This window comes from Osmerus eperlanus, chromosome 15 (assembly GCF_963692335.1).
Source record: "Osmerus eperlanus chromosome 15, fOsmEpe2.1, whole genome shotgun sequence".
NCBI lineage: Eukaryota > Metazoa > Chordata > Actinopteri > Osmeriformes > Osmeridae > Osmerus > Osmerus eperlanus.
In genome coordinates, this window is record NC_085032.1 from 6,246,458 (window position 1) to 6,263,483 (window position 17,026).

The following is a 17,026-nucleotide window of genomic DNA, read 5'->3' on the forward strand; positions in this document are numbered from 1 at the left end:
GAGGAGGATGTAGGCTAGCTGTCCTCAGGATGGAGGAGCAGTGGCAACATGTGACCAGAGAGGCAGCACATTTCTCACAGACAGAAATTATGATCTCTTCTGTTGGAGGGCTGTACCTTGTATGTGCTTTCTGTGTGTGTGTGTGTGTGTGTGTATTTGAGAGTGTATGAATGACATATGGTTTGCCAACTCCTGTTACTCTGTATTACTCACAGTGTATTCACAGTAATACTATTACTGTGAATACCATGCATGTCTATGGACGGGGGGTTTAGCCCACCAGTCACTAGGTTTTGTATTGAAGTCAATGCAGCCAGAGGAGGACGGAGGCTAGCTGTTCTCAGGATGGACCATGGTTCTACCACAGACAGTGCTGCTGACTTACTGTACACCTTCAGTTCAATACTGTGTATTTTAATTTAAAAAAAAACAATTGTGAAATATGAATATATTTTGTATAGTTTTATCTCAAAGTTTCACAATGTTTATTTTGATGACATGTCACAGAGGAGCCTCCACTGGGGTTGTGTGACAGCCTTGTGTCGGCCTCTACTCTGTCCTGACCGAGCCAGGGAGACCCATGTAGCTGGAGGAGCTGGGAGGATCCGTCACGTCCACAGCCTCCAGACCCATGAGGTCAGCCGGTCTCACCATCCCTCCCTGGGGACCCCTAGAGGAGAGAGACCAGAGCTGGTGAACCATCGCCCACCTGGGACTGTGGTGGTCTTTCACAGAGGGTTCCACCAGAGCAACACAATAACAAAGCTCACAGATCACTCTCAATGGAAGGCCCATGCTGAAAGATTTAGAGAATGTCTAGCGTTTCAATGTATACACAGCTAATTGAAATGTGAGTATAATTACTTGTAACACCTTTGATAGGCTGTCAATCATCCAGATGTGTTCTTTCTTACTCTGTCCTTCTATCATCTCTCCTTCTTCTCAAGTCCATCTGCGTGGCTGTCTTCATTCATCTGTCTCTCTCTCCCTCTTTTTCTCTCCTCCTTTATGGCTGTCCACTCCTCCTCTCTCTCCCTCTCTCTCTTCTCACACCAGTCCTCAACAATCATCATCTCCCTTAAGAAAATCTAGTGTGGAGCCAGGCACAACTACATAGATAGTTTTGTCCAGGAAATTCTGCCCTGACTCAAACAGTTGTTAAATACAAATAACAAAGAGAAACACATTGGTACAGTTTGGGCAAAATAACTCTGGAATAACTGTAAGCAGTACCATTCTCAGGAGACAAGAGAATGGTCAGAACATATTAAGGTCTGAACTCATTAAATGATAAAAAGCATTAGGAACACAAATCAAGTTGAGGATCTATCTGTCTACCCCCCACCCCTGTTTCACTGGCCCCCAAGTCCTGCTGGAACTCTCCTGTTCCAATGCTATGGGGGGTTACCATACAATGAGTCAATACTTGGGGGATTCTAGTAACATTTATTTGTAGAAAAAGTAAAGACTCCACTCTTCCTGTCTGTTCCATGTCCCTGTCATCAGTCTCTCTATTGTCTCACTTCTTACGGCTGTAGAAATGTGCCACCTGTATCATACCATTCTGTCTGGAGCTGCAAGCCAGAGAAACGTATTGAATCTGGATTAGAGTCACACGGCCTTGTAGACAGACAGCCAAGAAGAGGACAGAAAGGCAGAACATACACATGAAGAGGCAGGTGGAAAACTTCATGTAAAGAGAAAGAACTCATGAGACCGTCCAGAACCCAGAGCCCATCACTCACACAGACTCCCTCAGGCTGTGCAGGAAGCTGTCTGTCTGGTGCTGGGGGATCTCTCCATCCAGGTGGGCCAGGTAGTTGTACAGACCCACAAACGTGTCGAAGGGGATCCGGGCGGCACCCCCCTCCTCATCCTCCGTCAGGATCTCACACGCAAACTTCAGCGAGCTGATGATGGTCTGCACACACACACACACACACACACACACACACACACAGGAACATGTATGAGACAGGCACAGAGATAAGACAGGTAGAATAGCTGAGACAGGTAGAAGAGGAGAGACGGGTAGAAGAGGTGAGACAGTCATATAGGTGAGACAGGTAGAAGAAGAGAGACAGGTAGAAGAAGTGGGACAGTCATATAGGTGAGACAGGTAAAAGAGACGTTCAGCCCAGAGCCTCTCACCCCTCCCAGAGTGCTGCAGCCCAGAGCAAAGAAATGCATCCAGGTGATGTCGGTGCTGAAGTTTCCCAGTGCCAGCAATGTGTCCAGCTGCTCCAGGGGCAGACACAGGCCTTGCCACTTCTGCTGGAGGTCCTCCTTAGCAACCGTCTCTTTAGAGGACAGCTGACACGCACAGCAGCAAAACGACAAGCACACACGTAAAATGTCAATTTTCACACATAACATACATGGCATTCGTGGCCTGTTCTCCAAATCCAGACTTATTTTAGTCATTTAGCTGACGCTCTTATCTAGAGCGACTTACAGTAAGTACAGGGACATTCTCCCCGAGGCAAGTAGGGTAAAGTGCCTTGCCCAAGGACACAACGTCATTTTGCACGGCCGGGAATCGAACCAGCAACCTTCTGATTACTAGCCTGATTCTCTAGCCGCTCAGCCACCTGACTCTACTTCTGGGATGTTTGGGAAGGTTGTGTGTTGCGTAGGCCTTTGGCTTTTCTGGTTGTGAACTACAGTGGCTGGATCGTGGGACTGAGTCGTCCTGTCTGTATGTGGTGGCTGTCAGCACCTGCTTGTGGAGGACTTTGAGCAGACCAGGTGTCAGTCCCGTGTCTGTCTTCTGTGTGGCCACGGGCATCTCCATCCTCTCCTTGGCTGGGAGCGTGTCCCCTTTGGACAGGGCGCTGAAGTAGCTGAGAAAACAGAGTCTCTCGTTTACCAGTTCCTTACAGGCTTACTGGCGTTGTACCCATACTTAAAACAAACAGCAAGTAAACTTGAAACTTCCAACATTCGTATGTCGATTCCTTCTTATGTCCCAGTCAACTTGGGCCGGACACCCTTGGGATCGTCTCAAGGCGGGAATGAGGAGGACCATTAGACTGGAGAAGGGTACTCACGCAGCCGACCACTGCAGCACATCGTGGGGCTGGGTCCTGATGGCTGCCTTGGTGAACTGTTTCAAGATGTCTGGCAGCTCAGGGGGGATGTTGATTTGCTGGGCGCAGTACATGGTGTCTGGAGGAGGCATTGCTGCAGGCAATATAAAAGCAAAAAGATACCCTTTAAAAGATACTTATTTACCAGTGAACGTGGTAGCAAGACAACGCTGGCCCCCAAGAAAGCTAGGTGGTTGCACCTGTTGTAACCATGAAGTCATTGCAAGTCAAAGCCATGATCATTAAAACATGTGTTAGTAACAGATTTTGCCTGAACGAATGATGTTACAATTCAATTATATTATGCACGAATTACACTCAAATCAAGTAAAAAAAAAAAACAATTACAGTACTGTAGACAACTACTGTAGATGATTGCTACTGTAATGTACTGTACTGTACTGTACAGTCAGTAGGACAGTTGCTAAATTAAACAACGTCAGCACCAGATCAGTAGCAATTACCAATATTCGTATTTACCTTTTTTCAACTATGGAATCTTTATTATTTGCAGTAAATATAGTTTAATAGTAATCTTATATTGGAAACAGTAAAGCTTTAAATGCAGTTACATGTTAAATCCCATCTATTTTGCTAGAGCTATTCTTCAAACTCTTGTTCCACAGCATAGCAACCTGATGTTTGTCAATAACGGTAGCTACGTCACATAGCAACAGTAAAAAAAAATACAATGAAAAGGGATACACGTTTTCTTTAGATAACACAAAACGAAAACGGAAAACTTCTTTAATGTGTTATTTTTACACAAAGCACACATGTTGACGTTGGATTTAATTTAATCATTCATTATTTCGACATTATCCTGTTAGATTGTGTAACAACAAAATGAAACGCCAGAGTTCGCTGTCTGTTTAAACCCACATCCGGTGATTGGTTCCCAGCATTGTTACTATGCAATACAAAACCTAGTTTTAGGTTCTAACACAACAACAAAAAACAAACACAAACAAAAACATCTCTAAGACGAAAAAATACAAACAATACAAAAAAGGAAAACAAATATTATTTTCACAGAAAGCACCATGTGTTCACTTCAAACCGGAAACACATTGAAGCTGGGAAGCGCGGAATCGGAATATCAGCGCAGGTCCAGGGGACGTTTCTTACTCTCACCTTAAAGTTTAAACGTTAAATGTTACTTATAAATACTGTTTGTAAAGTTAATAATGATTCAAAGTTCAAGACTAGATAGCTAAATCGCTTGTTTTAAGCTTTCAACTATGAAAACGAGTGGCTAGCAACCAAGGACTACATCAGCAAGAACCGCGCCACGAACTGGCAGGCTAGCTCTTAGCCAGGCCGATGAGCTAGTTAACGCGTTAGATCCGTCATTTGAATGTGTGCCTCTACCTGAAATATGTCGGGATTCAACTTTGGAAATACTGGGGGCCTCGGGTCCACCACTACTGGCGGGGGATTCTCGTTCGGAGCAGCTGCAAGGTACACAATAATTGGCTTACGTTCGTCGCTAACTGGTTCGTCTGGTAGCCATGCGCAGTTAGATATATCATTTACTTCCTAATGTCTGTGAATCAGTTGCTAATTTGACTATGGAATTGTCAGTATAGTCGGTATATATAACCCCCCTCCTCTCTGCAGTACCCCTGCGGCCGCTGGCACGGGGGGATTCACCTTGGGGAGTGCACTCGGTGCCGCTGCCCCGGCTGCTACAACCACGACCGCTGCTATGGGGGGGCTGGGGGGCGGTCTATTCGCTCAAAAACCGGCTACCGGGGGCTTCTCCTTCAACACACCAGTGGCAGGTATAGTAACGTACTTATTGCTACTCTGCACAAACCGTGTCACTAACAGCTCAATCATTCCATGAACATTGCAAATTGGCATATTTAAACGCGGCACATGTATTTGAATGAATTTCCTCTCAAACACAAACCTTGTCGACACACAGGTGCAACCGCGCCTGCAACCGGCCTTTCATTAAGTGAGTGACGTGTTGTAAAGTAGTCCTGTAACACGGCCAATTTTCACACACGTCTGCTTCCTGGTCGGGGTTTGACCGCGAGCGTGCCGTTTGTCTGCAGGTATCCCCTCCTCCACGGCCGCCTCGACAGGCTTCAGCCTGGCCTTTAACAAGCCCTCCGCCTCGGCCACCCCCTTCTCCCTCACCACTGCGTCCACAATGCCCATGGGGGGAGGCTTGACGCTGGGCTCGGTCCAGACCTCCACCGCCCCGCAGGTCGCCAGCACCGGCTTCGGCCTCAACCTCGGCGGAGCGGTTTCGAGCATGGCGCCCGTGTCCATGGGCCTGACGCTGGGCTCCAGCCTGTTCCCCAGCACGATGGCTAGCGGCCTGGGACAGGCTTTCCCCGGGGCAGGGGGCTTGACGCTGGGCTCCCTGGTCGCCGCCCCCGCCCCCAGCCTCGGGCTGGGCGGAGTTGACTTCAGCACGTCGTCGGAGAAGAAAAGCGACAAGTTGTCCGGGGCCCGTCCCGAGTGAGTCCTGATGGCCTCCCCCGCTTTCTCCCCTCTGCTGCAGGGTTACCTGGTCTGTGTGTGTGTGTGACTCCCTCCGTCTCTCTCCTCTCTCAGGGACAGCAAAGCGCTGAAAGATGAAAACCTGCCGCCGGTCATCTGCCAGGACGTCGATAACTTCCAGTAAGTTCCTACGTGCTCGTCTCTTTTTGTTTTTGCGTGACGCTTCTTGTGCAGTGTGTGTGGGGGAATTCAGAGGTGTTTTTAGGTGTGTGTGTGTGTATATATCATGGGGTGTTTGTAGGTAGGTGTGTGTATCTAGGGGTGTTTGTAGGGATCTAGGGGTGTTTGTAGGGATATAGGAGTGTTTGTAGGTGTGTGTGTGGGTATCTAGGGATGTTTGTAGATGTATGTAGGGGTATCTGTGTGTGTAAGCCCTGTGTGTGTGTGTGTGTGTGTGTGTGTGTGTGTCTGCAGGAAGTTTGTGAAGGAGCAGAAGCAGGTGCAGGAGGACATCAGCAGGATGTCGTCTAAGGCCATGGCCAAGGTCCAGGACGACATCAGGAGCCTGAAGAAGCAGCTGTCGCTCAGCACCAGCGGCCTGCAGAGGAACGCCCTCGCCATCGACAAGCTGAAGATGGAGACGGCACAGGTACACACACACACACACACACTGGATCTCTCACATAGGCACGCTGCAACACACCCACACACATGCACACACTGCAACACACAACCCACACACGCACAGGATATTTGAACCCCCATATCTCTCTTTCTCTGACTCTCTTTCTGACTATCTCTCTCTCTTTCCCACGCTCTCTCTGACTCGGCCCGTCTCACCAGGAGCTGAAGAACGCTGACATCCCTCTCCGGACCCAGAAGACCCCCCCTGGGCTCCAGCATGAGAACACGGCTCCTTCTGAGTGAGTGGGCCGTGTGGCTGCAGGAGCAGGGACACGGCTGCCCCTCTGCAGAGTCTCTCCGTCTTCCTCCTGTTACCAGCACTATACCAGACCAACACAGCCAGGACAGACAACTCATCTCTCTCTCCCGTGTGTGTAGTTATTTCCGGGGCCTGGTGGAGCAGTTTGAGGTCCAGCTGCAGCAGTACAGACAACAGATCGAGGAGTTGGAGAACCACCTCACTACACAGGGCAGCGGAGCACACATCACCCCCCAGGGTAAGACTCCACACTAACACACACACCCACACATCCTCACGATCACAACCCCACACCCTCATTCACAACCCCCCACACACACACACACACACACACACACAACCACAGCAAGCGTGTGGAACGTCACTCGTGGTGTGTGTGTTTCCAGACTTGTCCCTGGCCATGCAGAAGCTCTACCAGACGTTCGTGGCCTTGGCTGCCCAGCTGCAGTCTGTACACGAGAATGTAAAGGTGAGTCTCTAGCCCTCCCCCCTGGTGTCTCTAGCCCTCCCCCCTGGTGTCTCTAGCCCTCCCCCTGGTGTCTCTAGCCCTCCCCCCTGGTGTCTCTAGCCCTCCCCCTGGTGTCTCTAGCCCTCCCCCCTGGTGTCTCTAGCCCTCCCCCTGGTGTCTCTAGCCCTCCCCCTGGTGTCTCTAGCCCTCCCCCTGGTGTCTCTAGCCCTCCCCCCTGGTGTCTCTAGCCCTCCCCCTGGTGTCTCTAGCCCTCCCCCCTGGTGTCTCTAGCCCTCCCCCCTGGTGTCTCTAGCCCTCCCCCTGGTGTCTCTAGCCCTCCCCCCTGGTGTCTCTAGCCCTCCCCCCTGGTGTCTCTAGCCCTCCCCCTGGTGTCTCTAGCCCTCCCCCCTGGTGTCTCTAGCCCTCCCCCTGGTGTCTCTAGCCCTCCCCCCTGGTGTCTCTAGCCCTCCCCCTGGTGTCTCTAGCCCTCCCCCTGGTGTCTCTAGCCCTCCCCCTGGTGTCTCTAGCCCTCCCCCCTGGTGTCTCTAGCCCTCCCCCTGGTGTCTCTAGCCCTCCCCCCTGGTGTCTCTAGCCCTCCCCCCTGGTGTCTCTAGCCCTCCCCCTGGTGTCTCTAGCCCTCCCCCCTGGTGTCTCTAGCCCTCCCCCTGGTGTCTCTAGCCCTCCCCCCTGGTGTCTCTAGCCCTCCCCCTGGTGTCTCTAGCCCTCCCCCTGGTGTCTCTAGCCCTCCCCCTGGTGTCTCTAGCCCTCCCCCCTGGTGTCTCTAGCCCTCCCCCTGGTGTCTCTAGCCCTCCCCCTGGTGTCTCTAGCCCTCCCCCCTGGTGTCTCTAGCCCTCCCCCCTGGTGTCTCTAGCCCTCCCCCCTGGTGTCTCTAGCCCTCCCCCCTGGTGTCTCTAGCCCTCCCCCCTGGTGTCTCTAGCCCTCCCCCTGGTGTCTCTAGCCCTCCCCCCTGGTGTCTCTAGCCCTCCCCCCTGGTGTCTCTAGCCCTCCCCCCTGGTGTCTCTAGCCCTCCCCCCTGGTGTCTCTAGCCCTCCCCCCTGGTGTCTCTAGCCCTCCCCCCTGGTGTCTCTAGCCCTCCCCCTGGTGTCTCTAGCCCTCCCCCCTGGTGTCTCTAGCCCTCCCCCCTGGTGTCTCTAGCCCTCCCCCTGGTGTCTCCGTCTTGCTGATCTCCTCCTCCTTCCTCCCCTGCTCTTCTTCTGTGGTCAGATCCTGAAGCATCAGTACCTGGCGTACCGCCGGGCCTTCCTGGAGGACTCCACCGACGTGTTCGAGTCCAAGCGCCAGGCCAGCAGGAAGTGGCAGGGTTCCCACCGCCTCACCACCGGCCCCGCCCCCTTCAGCAGCGTCCCCAACGCGGCGGCGGTCGCCATGGCGGCCACGCTGAGCCAGCAGCAGCAGCCCGCTCCAGGTCTGACCGCCTTCAAGTTCTAGAACACCCCTCCACTTGACCTTTGACCCCCTCCCTCCTCCTCCCCCCTACTTCACTCCTCCACCAACCTGACATTCTGACCATGTCAAAGCGAGGAGGCAAGTGAGGATGAAGAGAGAGAGAGAAAGAGAGAGAGAGAGAGGATGAGAAGGGGGGAGAGAGAGGGAGAGAGAACAGAATCAGGAAAAAATTAATAAAAGGAAAACAAACAAAAAAAACATTGGTAGTGCCAAATCCTGCTTTGTTAGTTTTTTGGCGTGAGAAGCTCGAGAGAGATCAAGGTGAGAGGAAAGCATCATAGTAACCGCTAACACTCTGGAACCACACCGGGTCTCCAACCCCCACACCTCAGGGGCCTAGGACCCAGGTCAGACTGGCTGTAGACAATGCCTGTTTAAAAAAATAAAATAAAGAGAGATTCGGGTCTCGTTTACAAAATCCTCTGCCTCTCGCTCTGTAAAAGCGTGTGGTCGTCCCTTGTGGGGCGAGAGAGGGGTACAAGCTAAAAGAAACAAGGAGGCTGTTTTCACTGGAGAGGTGAGCTTCGACCAGACGCACGCGTCAGCGTAACCTCTGTGCGTCTTACACTCTGGGCTCTCCGTTTGATCAGGTGAAGTCTCGAATGTGTCTGCGTATTCAGCGAAGGGCGCCCTGGTTTGAAGTGGAGATTATCGGCGCTCTTGAATGTTCTCGCCATATTCTGGCGTCGTGTGATTTATCTTTAGTTTCCGAAAGAGTATTTATTAGATTCTTATGTGTTTTTTTGCCAATTATAGAGCGTGTGTGTGTTAATGACTTAGACCAAATGTTGCCATATGAAGGCAGTCTGTACAGGATGTAGGCTACACTTACAAAAAACACGCACCACATAGACACACACACACACAACCTCAGTATTTCTGACGGATAGTGCAAACGAGATGGGATTCTGGCAGTTGGTAACTGTAATGGCATAACAGGACATCTTAATAAGGAGCGAGCATGCCTCCGTAAGCCCGTCTCCTCTCAGAGAAACTCTGCAGGGCTGTTGATGGTACAGGGTCTCCGAGCGGTCCATGTCTCTGCGTCGCCGTTTCAGTATTGTCCGTTTGCGTGGGGTTGTCAAAGCAATAATGTTGTCATATTCCACGCCGCTATCGAGGCCACCTTTGGTTGTTTGCCATGCCAACCATGCACCCGGAGCTCCACATGTTTAGTGTGTGTTTTGTGTATGACGGATTTATACATGAAGTCAATATACACACACACACATATCATTACCTGACTGTTCACCAAAGCTGAATCGGTCACTATGCAGTGCACAGTAACTAGTAGTATTGTTCACGTTGAACCAGATAGGATATCTGTAGTTTAACACTAGTTCAGGACTGAAGCAATGGAGACTTCCTCTTTAGAAAAAGGGGTTTGAAACGTCCCCGCGTCTGCCTTTCCAGTGGTCGCTCTCGCCTCCAGCAGGACCCGTCAGACGTGAACCCTGGAGTGGTCGCAGAACTGGAGATTCCCTGGAGGAGACGAGCAGAGTCTCACATTCAGGTCGGCAGGAGGGCTTTCAGGAGAAGTGGCGAGGGGGGTTTTGCCGTGTCCTTGTCAGTTGAGCCCCCCAGGTCTGTGAAACTCATTTTTCAGTCTAGATTCAGTGAGCAGAAGGGCTGTGGTGGTTCCTCTCTGCCTGCTGAATGTGGTCTGGCCTTCAGACGCCAGACAACTCCTTTTGTGCCAAAAAAAAAAACTAACAAACCAAGTCTCTGTCCAAAGAGGCGGCCATTATGTATTCTTTGAGATGAACCAAATGCTGCTCGTCCTTCTCTCCCTGTCCACTGCGAGGTTCTGGCTACAGTCTGGCCCGTGTGAGTTCAGCTAGCTGGTTCCCCCGCGTGCCTCAGTTGTACTGGAGATTTTGAGATTTGCTTCTCCGTTCGTGAGCAGTGTACGTTCGTTTGGTCCAACTCCTCTTGATTCAGGCTTGAGGATTCCCCAACACCAGGGATAGTTCTGGAAATCCCATGCAGTTCCGGAGCCTAAGGTTCTAGGTTGTCTGGCTGGCTGGTGGATCCTGGCTGGCAATTGGGTTATTTTGCACCTGTTTGACTCAATGAATCAGAATGTAGGCCTAGTTTGGCTCTTGTTTGACTGTGGGAATCAGCACGTAGGTCTGGTTTGACTCAGTGAATCAGAACGTAGGCCTTGGTTGACTCCTGTTGGCCCATGAATCCGACCATACAGGTAAATCGATCCGTCAGTGCTTGAAGACATTTGCATTTAAACAGCAGTTTGACCAGTAAGTAGAGGGGATGCTAGCAGCACATGTTCACATGAGGTCCACCGGTCTGTCTGGTAGCAGGGGGGAGCTTTTTACCGCCTCGAGCCAGTTTAAGCTGGGTCGTCACGGCGTGCTCTAATGACACCGCACAATCACGTCCCGCCGTCTGAGCGAGGGCGGGGTCAGACAAACAGCTCCATGATCAGGCTAGACCACACAGAGCGACGCAGGCTCTTTCGTGGGCCCTTTCCCCCCAGCGTTGTCCTCAGTCAGCGCTAACTGGCTACGTCTGGATCAGTAGAAACAGGGTGATGAAGTCAGGCGCCACTCGTGATGATCTAAACCCAGTGTGTGTTTTCGTTTTGAACGTGTTTTTAATCGCATATAGCCGACGCCTGTTCGATGCATATATAATATATATTTAATATGATGATAGAGTGTGCCTTTTGAAAGTAGATGTAGGTCCACATGAATGACGACAGGCTGTCCCAGCTCTCTGGGAACGTGCTAGTCCTTTTACTCTCAAAAACCTTGGCGTTTTCAATTTTTTGTTTGTTTTATTTAATTGATTTTTTTTTTTTTACTTGTCAAATTCAATAGCGACTAGCAATTAACAATCAGTTCTGTGCTAAACTGTTTGTCTCTGTTTTTTTTAATGTAAGTGGAATTGCATTAAATTGACAATAAATCCGTTTTTAAAATGAGAGACCTTTGTCTTTGTTTTATTCACGAACGGCTCAATCGGAGAAGGATTGACGCGGTTCAAACTAGACCCCCGCCCCCACCTGCATGTTGACAATCCCAAACGACCGAACCCTGTGCCCTCGGTCTGACCGCACGCAGGAACACAAGACGGAGGTTTGAGGGTGGAAGCGCTAACGCTTCTTGGCGTTGGTTTGACCCACGTCCTGTTAAGGGGCTGATGACTTCAGGAGGTTGGCGGTCACCTGGTAGGAAGGAGGGATCGAGATATCTGTCTTTTCTCTGGGATTCGGCCCAAACTGGTGTTCTGTTGCCAGACGGGTGCTGGCCGGATGTTTGTCCTTGTGAACAGGCACTTGTGCTGCTAGTTAGGGGAGCGGCAGGGTTCAGTAGCAGCAGTCCCTGGACCTGGGGCTTGATTTCTACATGAGTCTATACGCACATTCTCACTCTCTCACTCACTGACACACTTGGTATCTCATTCGCTCACACTCACTCTCTCATTCACACTCACTCATTCACCACCTCACTCACTGTCACTCTTTCACTGTCTCTCACACACACACACACACACACAGATCTGACCAGGGTGGGGTCAGGGCCAGGAGAGTGACCAGTATGTGCTCTCTCTGTCTCAGGGTCTCAGGTGCCCCTGGGGGCTGGCTATGGAAACCCCTTAGCCTCGGGAGTGGGCCCTAGCTTGGGCTCGTCAGGCCTTGGAGGTACCAGCTCTCACCCCTGCTCTCCTCCTAACCCCTCCACGTCTGTACTCTCTCTTTCTCGCTCGCTCTTTCTTTCGCTCGTTCTCTGCTCTCCCTTTTTTTTCTCTCCCTTTCTCTATCTCTTCTCACCTGCCTCGAATCTTAGCTGTTCTGTGGTCGTGAATAAAAGGTGTGTGTGTGTGTGTGTGTGTGTACGAGCACCGTGCCACTTGAAAGGTTTGCAGTGTATCAGGGTGTGAGAGGGAAGCAGCCTGTCAGGTGTGGTCGGGGGCGGGTCCCCCTATACCGCTCGCTTTTGCTATTGGGCCCTGCTCTCTCTCTGCTCTCCGATTGGTCTCTTCTGCTGCCTGTCACCATTGCACGTTGAGCTCTAACCATGTGTGGCGCTGGCTTTGGCCTTTCTGGCCATGCTAGATGGTGACATTCGCGTGTGTGTTTTTCGGTCTTTTTGGGTGTGTGAGAGGGAGGTGTGTGGATGTGTGTGCGTGAGACAGACAGAGGTGTGTGTGTGTGTGTGTACCATGGCTAAGCTCTCTCTCCCTCCTGCAGCCTTTGGTGGTGGTGCTCCAGGGTTTGGGGGGGTGGCGACCGGGGGCGCCTCATTCGGCTTCTCCTCCGCCAGTAAGCCCTCCGGAGGCAGCCTGAGTGCAGGTACACACACACTAGCGCACGCACACTAAGACACACACCGACGCAGAGTATGGGGAAAGCTCACACCAGGAGCATTCTTGCAGGTAACCTGTACATTGTTTATGAATATTAATAATGTTGCCCCCCCCCCCCCCGTCTCCCTTTCTCTTTCCTCCTCTCCTCCCTCTCTCCTCTTTTCCATCTCTCCTTTTTCTCTCATCTCTTCTCTCCCCTCTTTTCTCCACCTCTCTTTTCCTCTTGCTTTCGCCTACCTCTATCCTTCTCTCTCCTCCTACCTCCTTACTTCTCTCCCTTCACCTTCTCCTTTTTCGCTCTCCTCTCCTCCAGGGTTTGGCAGCAGCAGCACCACAGGTTTCAACTTCAGCAACCCGGGCATCACCGCGTCTGCAGGACTCACCTTCGGGGTGTCCAACCCCCCCACCGCCGGCTTCGGCACCGGAGGACCCCTGCTGCAGCTCAAGAAGCCCCCCGTGGGGAACAAGAGGGGCAAGAGATAGGGGTGGGTGGGGGAGGGGGGGGTCTGACCTCAACGGGGGGAGGGGGGCTGGCCACACCCAGGGAGGGGGGTAGGGAGGGAGTTGTGGCGGCTGGGAGGAAGCTACGAGAGGGGGAAGGGGTTTCCCGGGGAGAGCGGGGCTGTCCAGGGGTGGGAGTGGAGCTACACTTTATTTTTTTATTGAGGGGAGGGTGACTGGAGGGGGAGGGGGTGGGGGTATAAAGATAGAGGAGGATTAGCATGAGGGATGGTGCACAGCCTGTGTTTCTGCCATTTTCTCAATTTTTTTGCGTCCAATTTCATCACCATCACCTCTTCATGATAGCTTTGTTGGTTTTTTTCTTCGTTTTTAATACTTCCTGTATGTCAGCGTATGTACTTCCTGTATGTCAGGGTGTGTACTTCCTGTATGTCTGCATGTGTGTAGGAATAGGGAAGCCAAGTTGGTGGACCTACATGAAAAACTGACAATAGGCTTCCTTAGTACACCTGTATTTCTGTGTCGTCTGTCTCTCTCTTTGTTGTCTATAAGGGCATCTGTGGTGGAACAATCTACCTTTTGCCATTTTGTGTAAATGCATTGACAGCAATTGATAAGTACAGTGTTGTGTGTGTGTGTGTGTGTGCACTTGTGTGTGTGTGTGTGTGTGTTGAGCTATCATTATGTCCGTCATGTTATGACAGTAGGCAGGTTGTGAGAAAGAACATGTCAGTGATAATAAGCAGTGCACTCAGATTATAAACAATAACGCCATCTTTTCTAGTCATCTAAATCAATGTGTAAACCTGTATTTTCAAAAAGCGGTTTAATAAAAAATAAACTCATCATGATGGTTTTCCTGTGGCTTTGTTAGTTAAAAAGGAACTCACGAGCAAAGGTGCTTTGATTATTAACACGAGTCAAACTTCTCATCTCGCAAAATAGATTCAAATGTATCTTGTAATCCATGATCGCTATAGACTGCAATATGTCTTTACACCACTAAGCGTCAGACTTTCCTCATATTAAGTTTTAACATTAGCTAAAGTGGGTCTTGGTTTGGGGATCCAAACAAACTACGGTTCACTGAAGAAATCGAAGAAACATTACTTATAGAAGAGATAGCACATGAAAGACAACACATCTGGATCCAGTTTTCCGCTTGAAAGTCTAGGGCAGAGTGGAGATGAATCGAAGTCTAATATCCAAAAGTAAAACTTTTGCTTTTCAGCTGACATCGCAACTGTCTGAAGTAGATAACTGAGCGGTTCCAGCCAGCCTCGAAGGAAACATGGAAAAAGTGAGCCATTGTCGGCAGAGACGCTGCTGTTTCTCATTGTGGCACACAGCTGTAAGCCCCACACTTCCTCTTTCATCTCCTGCTGCCTATGGTTGGTGGAGACGGCCAGCGTGGGCGGGGCCTATGTCTTCCTGTCACACGGTACTGATATGTCCGTCGCCATCGCCACGGAGACAGGAAAGGGAAGACCCTTGTTATGCATTCATCGCTGGTAACCTCCAGAGGCCTCGCACATCGGTGTCTGTCCCCACAGGATCCAGTATCTTGTACAGCTCACTATTCGGTTGATACACTGGCTTGTATAAACCACTATTAACCGGATGCATAATCTTTCATTGCATTGCTCACTAGTTGATAAATTATCCCGTGTAGGCTACACTATTAACTCAGTGATAAAATTATATATTGTCATTTGAACTTACTAGTAAGTAGATATATTATCCTGTTCCTGCAGCCCACTATAATCTGATGCATTGTTCAGCAAAATTCACTATAATGCGAATACATTATCATGTACACCTTGTTATTCAGTGCTTCCAGTAATCTGTATAACTCAGCTTGTCACTTTTAATGATGAGCTCGACCTCAAATCATTTTGTAAGTGTTTCCTTTCACGAAACTAAACTTTGTTTGAATCCGATATTCAGATGAGTGAGAACTGGGACGATACATGACTCAGTTGGCCCCTTCTGTGGCTGCTGGAAATGTTCTTTCCGAGAAGAAAGTTTCTTCCCAAATCAGTTAGAGTTGTTGGTTGTACAGGGGGAGCGATGAGGGCCTGTGTGATGGTTATCACAGCTGGGCCGACCAGCTCTGGTCCAGGGGGCTGGATGGAGGGAACCAGAGGAGGGAGAGGGGGCTGAACATCCAGGGCACCACACTGGGGAGGGCAGGGAAGTTTAAGTCCTGGACTAGGAATGGGACTGGCGACAATGTCTGGCCTGTCTTTTTTGTACTTTTTGATAAAACGTGCATAATTTTATCGTCGCACAATGTTACAAGTACAACTTTTGTACTTAAAATAGGGCCTACTGAGCGCGCTCTGTTTTACATAAGCAGAGTGACTCAGGAGGAGTCTGACTAACCGTCATTATCAACCCTGCGGTGACGCTGAGAACACTGCCCTAAACCACCACATCTCTCCAGTCAGGAGGCCTGATGAGACACACAGCTCAGCGCTGCCCTGCCCGGGGCCCTGCTGCATCACCCAGCCATGCCCTCAGCTGACCCCTCACTCTCACACCTAACACAAAACAAACAACCCATAAACCAGCCTTCCGCTCACTCCCAAACAGACTCCGACTTTATCTCCGACTTTAGTAAGTCGGAGGTAAAAACCAACGTCACAGTCCCTTGTCTTTCTCTGAGCCTGCTCGTGTGATCGGACTTTTCCACAAGGAGGAGGAAGGTGACGTCGGAAGGATGTGGTCCTGTAGATTGTAGATCACAGACCTCGACTTGACTAAGGAGGACAGACAGGCTGTGTCATCTCTGTGTTTGCTGAGAGCCGTGACCCAGAGTAGCTCACCAGAGGACCCAGGAAAGCCACTCCCTACCAAGAACCTTCCGGAAGAGGACAGAGAGAAGCTCAGACACCCACAGTACTGTGAAAAATTTATAAAAAATACAAAATGAAAAGACTAAACAAAAATGTTCAAAAAATGTATGTACAAAAATGTTGGGTGAGTAAGACTTTTTTGCACAGTACACTATTCCAAGCATCCGCCAATGTTAAGGTTGTCGTTCGTGACGTGGAAGAACAATTTATAGGGTCCAAGATGTTTGCTTAAGATGTGTGAGGTACACACAGTGTCAGCACTCCAGAGGTAGGTCAACCCATGTTAACATGGCTGCTTTCAGAAGGCCCTCGAAATGATTTAAACACTCCAGCTCAGCGAAGGGACTCTGAGATGAAGGGTTCTACATTTTGAAAGATCTGAGCTGTGCTTTCCGCAGGCACTGTTGAGGAAGACTGTTAACTCTTAGTCAACTTAATGACAAATGACAACACGGGGGGGAAAAAAAGTTAAGCTACGGTAAAGTTACCCTTCCCTTCACAGAAAAAGCTGTGTGATGTTTTGCCCCCAAAGCTTTAATGCCGTAGTAGGGAGGAGAACTGTAAGGATGTAGACTGCAGGTATCAGTGCACCATGAATATAAACACGTCTCCTGTTAGTATAACAAAGATGAGTTGACAGTTGGACAGTAAGATATTCGGAGGGCTTTATGATAACACGAGCATTGCTTGTTCTGCTGACTGGGGATAAAGAGCACTGGGATAACACATGTTCCCTCTCCCTGTGAGTCCTGGCTCTTTGAAAAAAAAAAGAAAAGAGAAAAAAAACTAACCGTTTTGAAGACGTGGACATCTGAAAAACAAAACACCTTCTCTCCGAGGTCTGGATGCAATTACCTCAGATGCAGCCCGATACCTGCTGTGTGGGAGGAAGTGGGTGAGAGGCTGTCTCCCCTGTTCAGGCACACACTGGCGCACTGATGTTCCTGCCAGTGGAAAGCCCGTGTCGCCCCTG

At 50.2% G+C, this 17,026-nt stretch overlaps 2 protein-coding genes and 1 long non-coding RNA gene across 8 annotated transcripts; 2 read left to right on the forward strand and 1 right to left on the reverse strand.

The window, feature by feature from the left end:
- Positions 1–507: 507 nt before the first annotated feature.
- Positions 508–4,775, reverse strand: ropn1l (rhophilin associated tail protein 1-like). 4 transcript variants are annotated; one of them, XM_062479505.1, is made up of 7 exons: positions 3,570–3,737; positions 3,051–3,183; positions 2,720–2,843; positions 2,152–2,313; positions 1,746–1,921; positions 865–1,574; positions 537–670 (listed from the first exon to the last, which is right to left on the reverse strand). In XM_062479505.1, the coding sequence occupies exons 2-6, from the start codon at positions 3,179–3,181 to the stop codon at positions 1,520–1,522; spliced, it is 648 nt and encodes a 215-aa protein (XP_062335489.1). In that variant the 5' UTR covers positions 3,182–3,183; positions 3,570–3,737; the 3' UTR covers positions 537–670; positions 865–1,519. The 4 variants fall into 4 exon arrangements, with proteins under 4 accessions (XP_062335486.1, XP_062335485.1, XP_062335489.1 ...); XM_062479504.1 differs by having other exon boundaries at positions 541–670; positions 874–1,574; XM_062479502.1 differs by lacking the exons at positions 865–1,574; positions 3,570–3,737 and adding an exon at positions 4,571–4,775 and having other exon boundaries at positions 508–670.
- On the forward strand, positions 4,039–13,216 carry LOC134034843 (nucleoporin p58/p45-like). 3 transcript variants are annotated; one of them, XM_062479498.1, is made up of 13 exons: positions 4,039–4,550; positions 4,710–4,873; positions 5,020–5,052; positions 5,153–5,564; positions 5,661–5,726; positions 6,021–6,195; positions 6,390–6,469; positions 6,609–6,727; positions 6,876–6,958; positions 8,162–8,363; positions 11,985–12,068; positions 12,618–12,719; positions 13,047–13,216. In XM_062479498.1, the coding sequence occupies exons 1-13, from the start codon at positions 4,468–4,470 to the stop codon at positions 13,214–13,216; spliced, it is 1,773 nt and encodes a 590-aa protein (XP_062335482.1). In that variant the 5' UTR covers positions 4,039–4,467. The 3 variants fall into 3 exon arrangements, with proteins under 3 accessions (XP_062335482.1, XP_062335483.1, XP_062335484.1); XM_062479499.1 differs by lacking the exon at positions 11,985–12,068; XM_062479500.1 differs by lacking the exons at positions 11,985–12,068; positions 12,618–12,719 and having other exon boundaries at positions 4,041–4,550.
- A 208-nt stretch (positions 13,217–13,424) lies between these two features.
- Positions 13,425–14,051, forward strand: LOC134034973 (uncharacterized). The gene is made up of 2 exons (XR_009932290.1): positions 13,425–13,838; positions 13,871–14,051. It is a non-coding gene; the product is annotated as an uncharacterized LOC134034973 (long non-coding RNA).
- Positions 14,052–17,026: the final 2,975 nt, after the last annotated feature.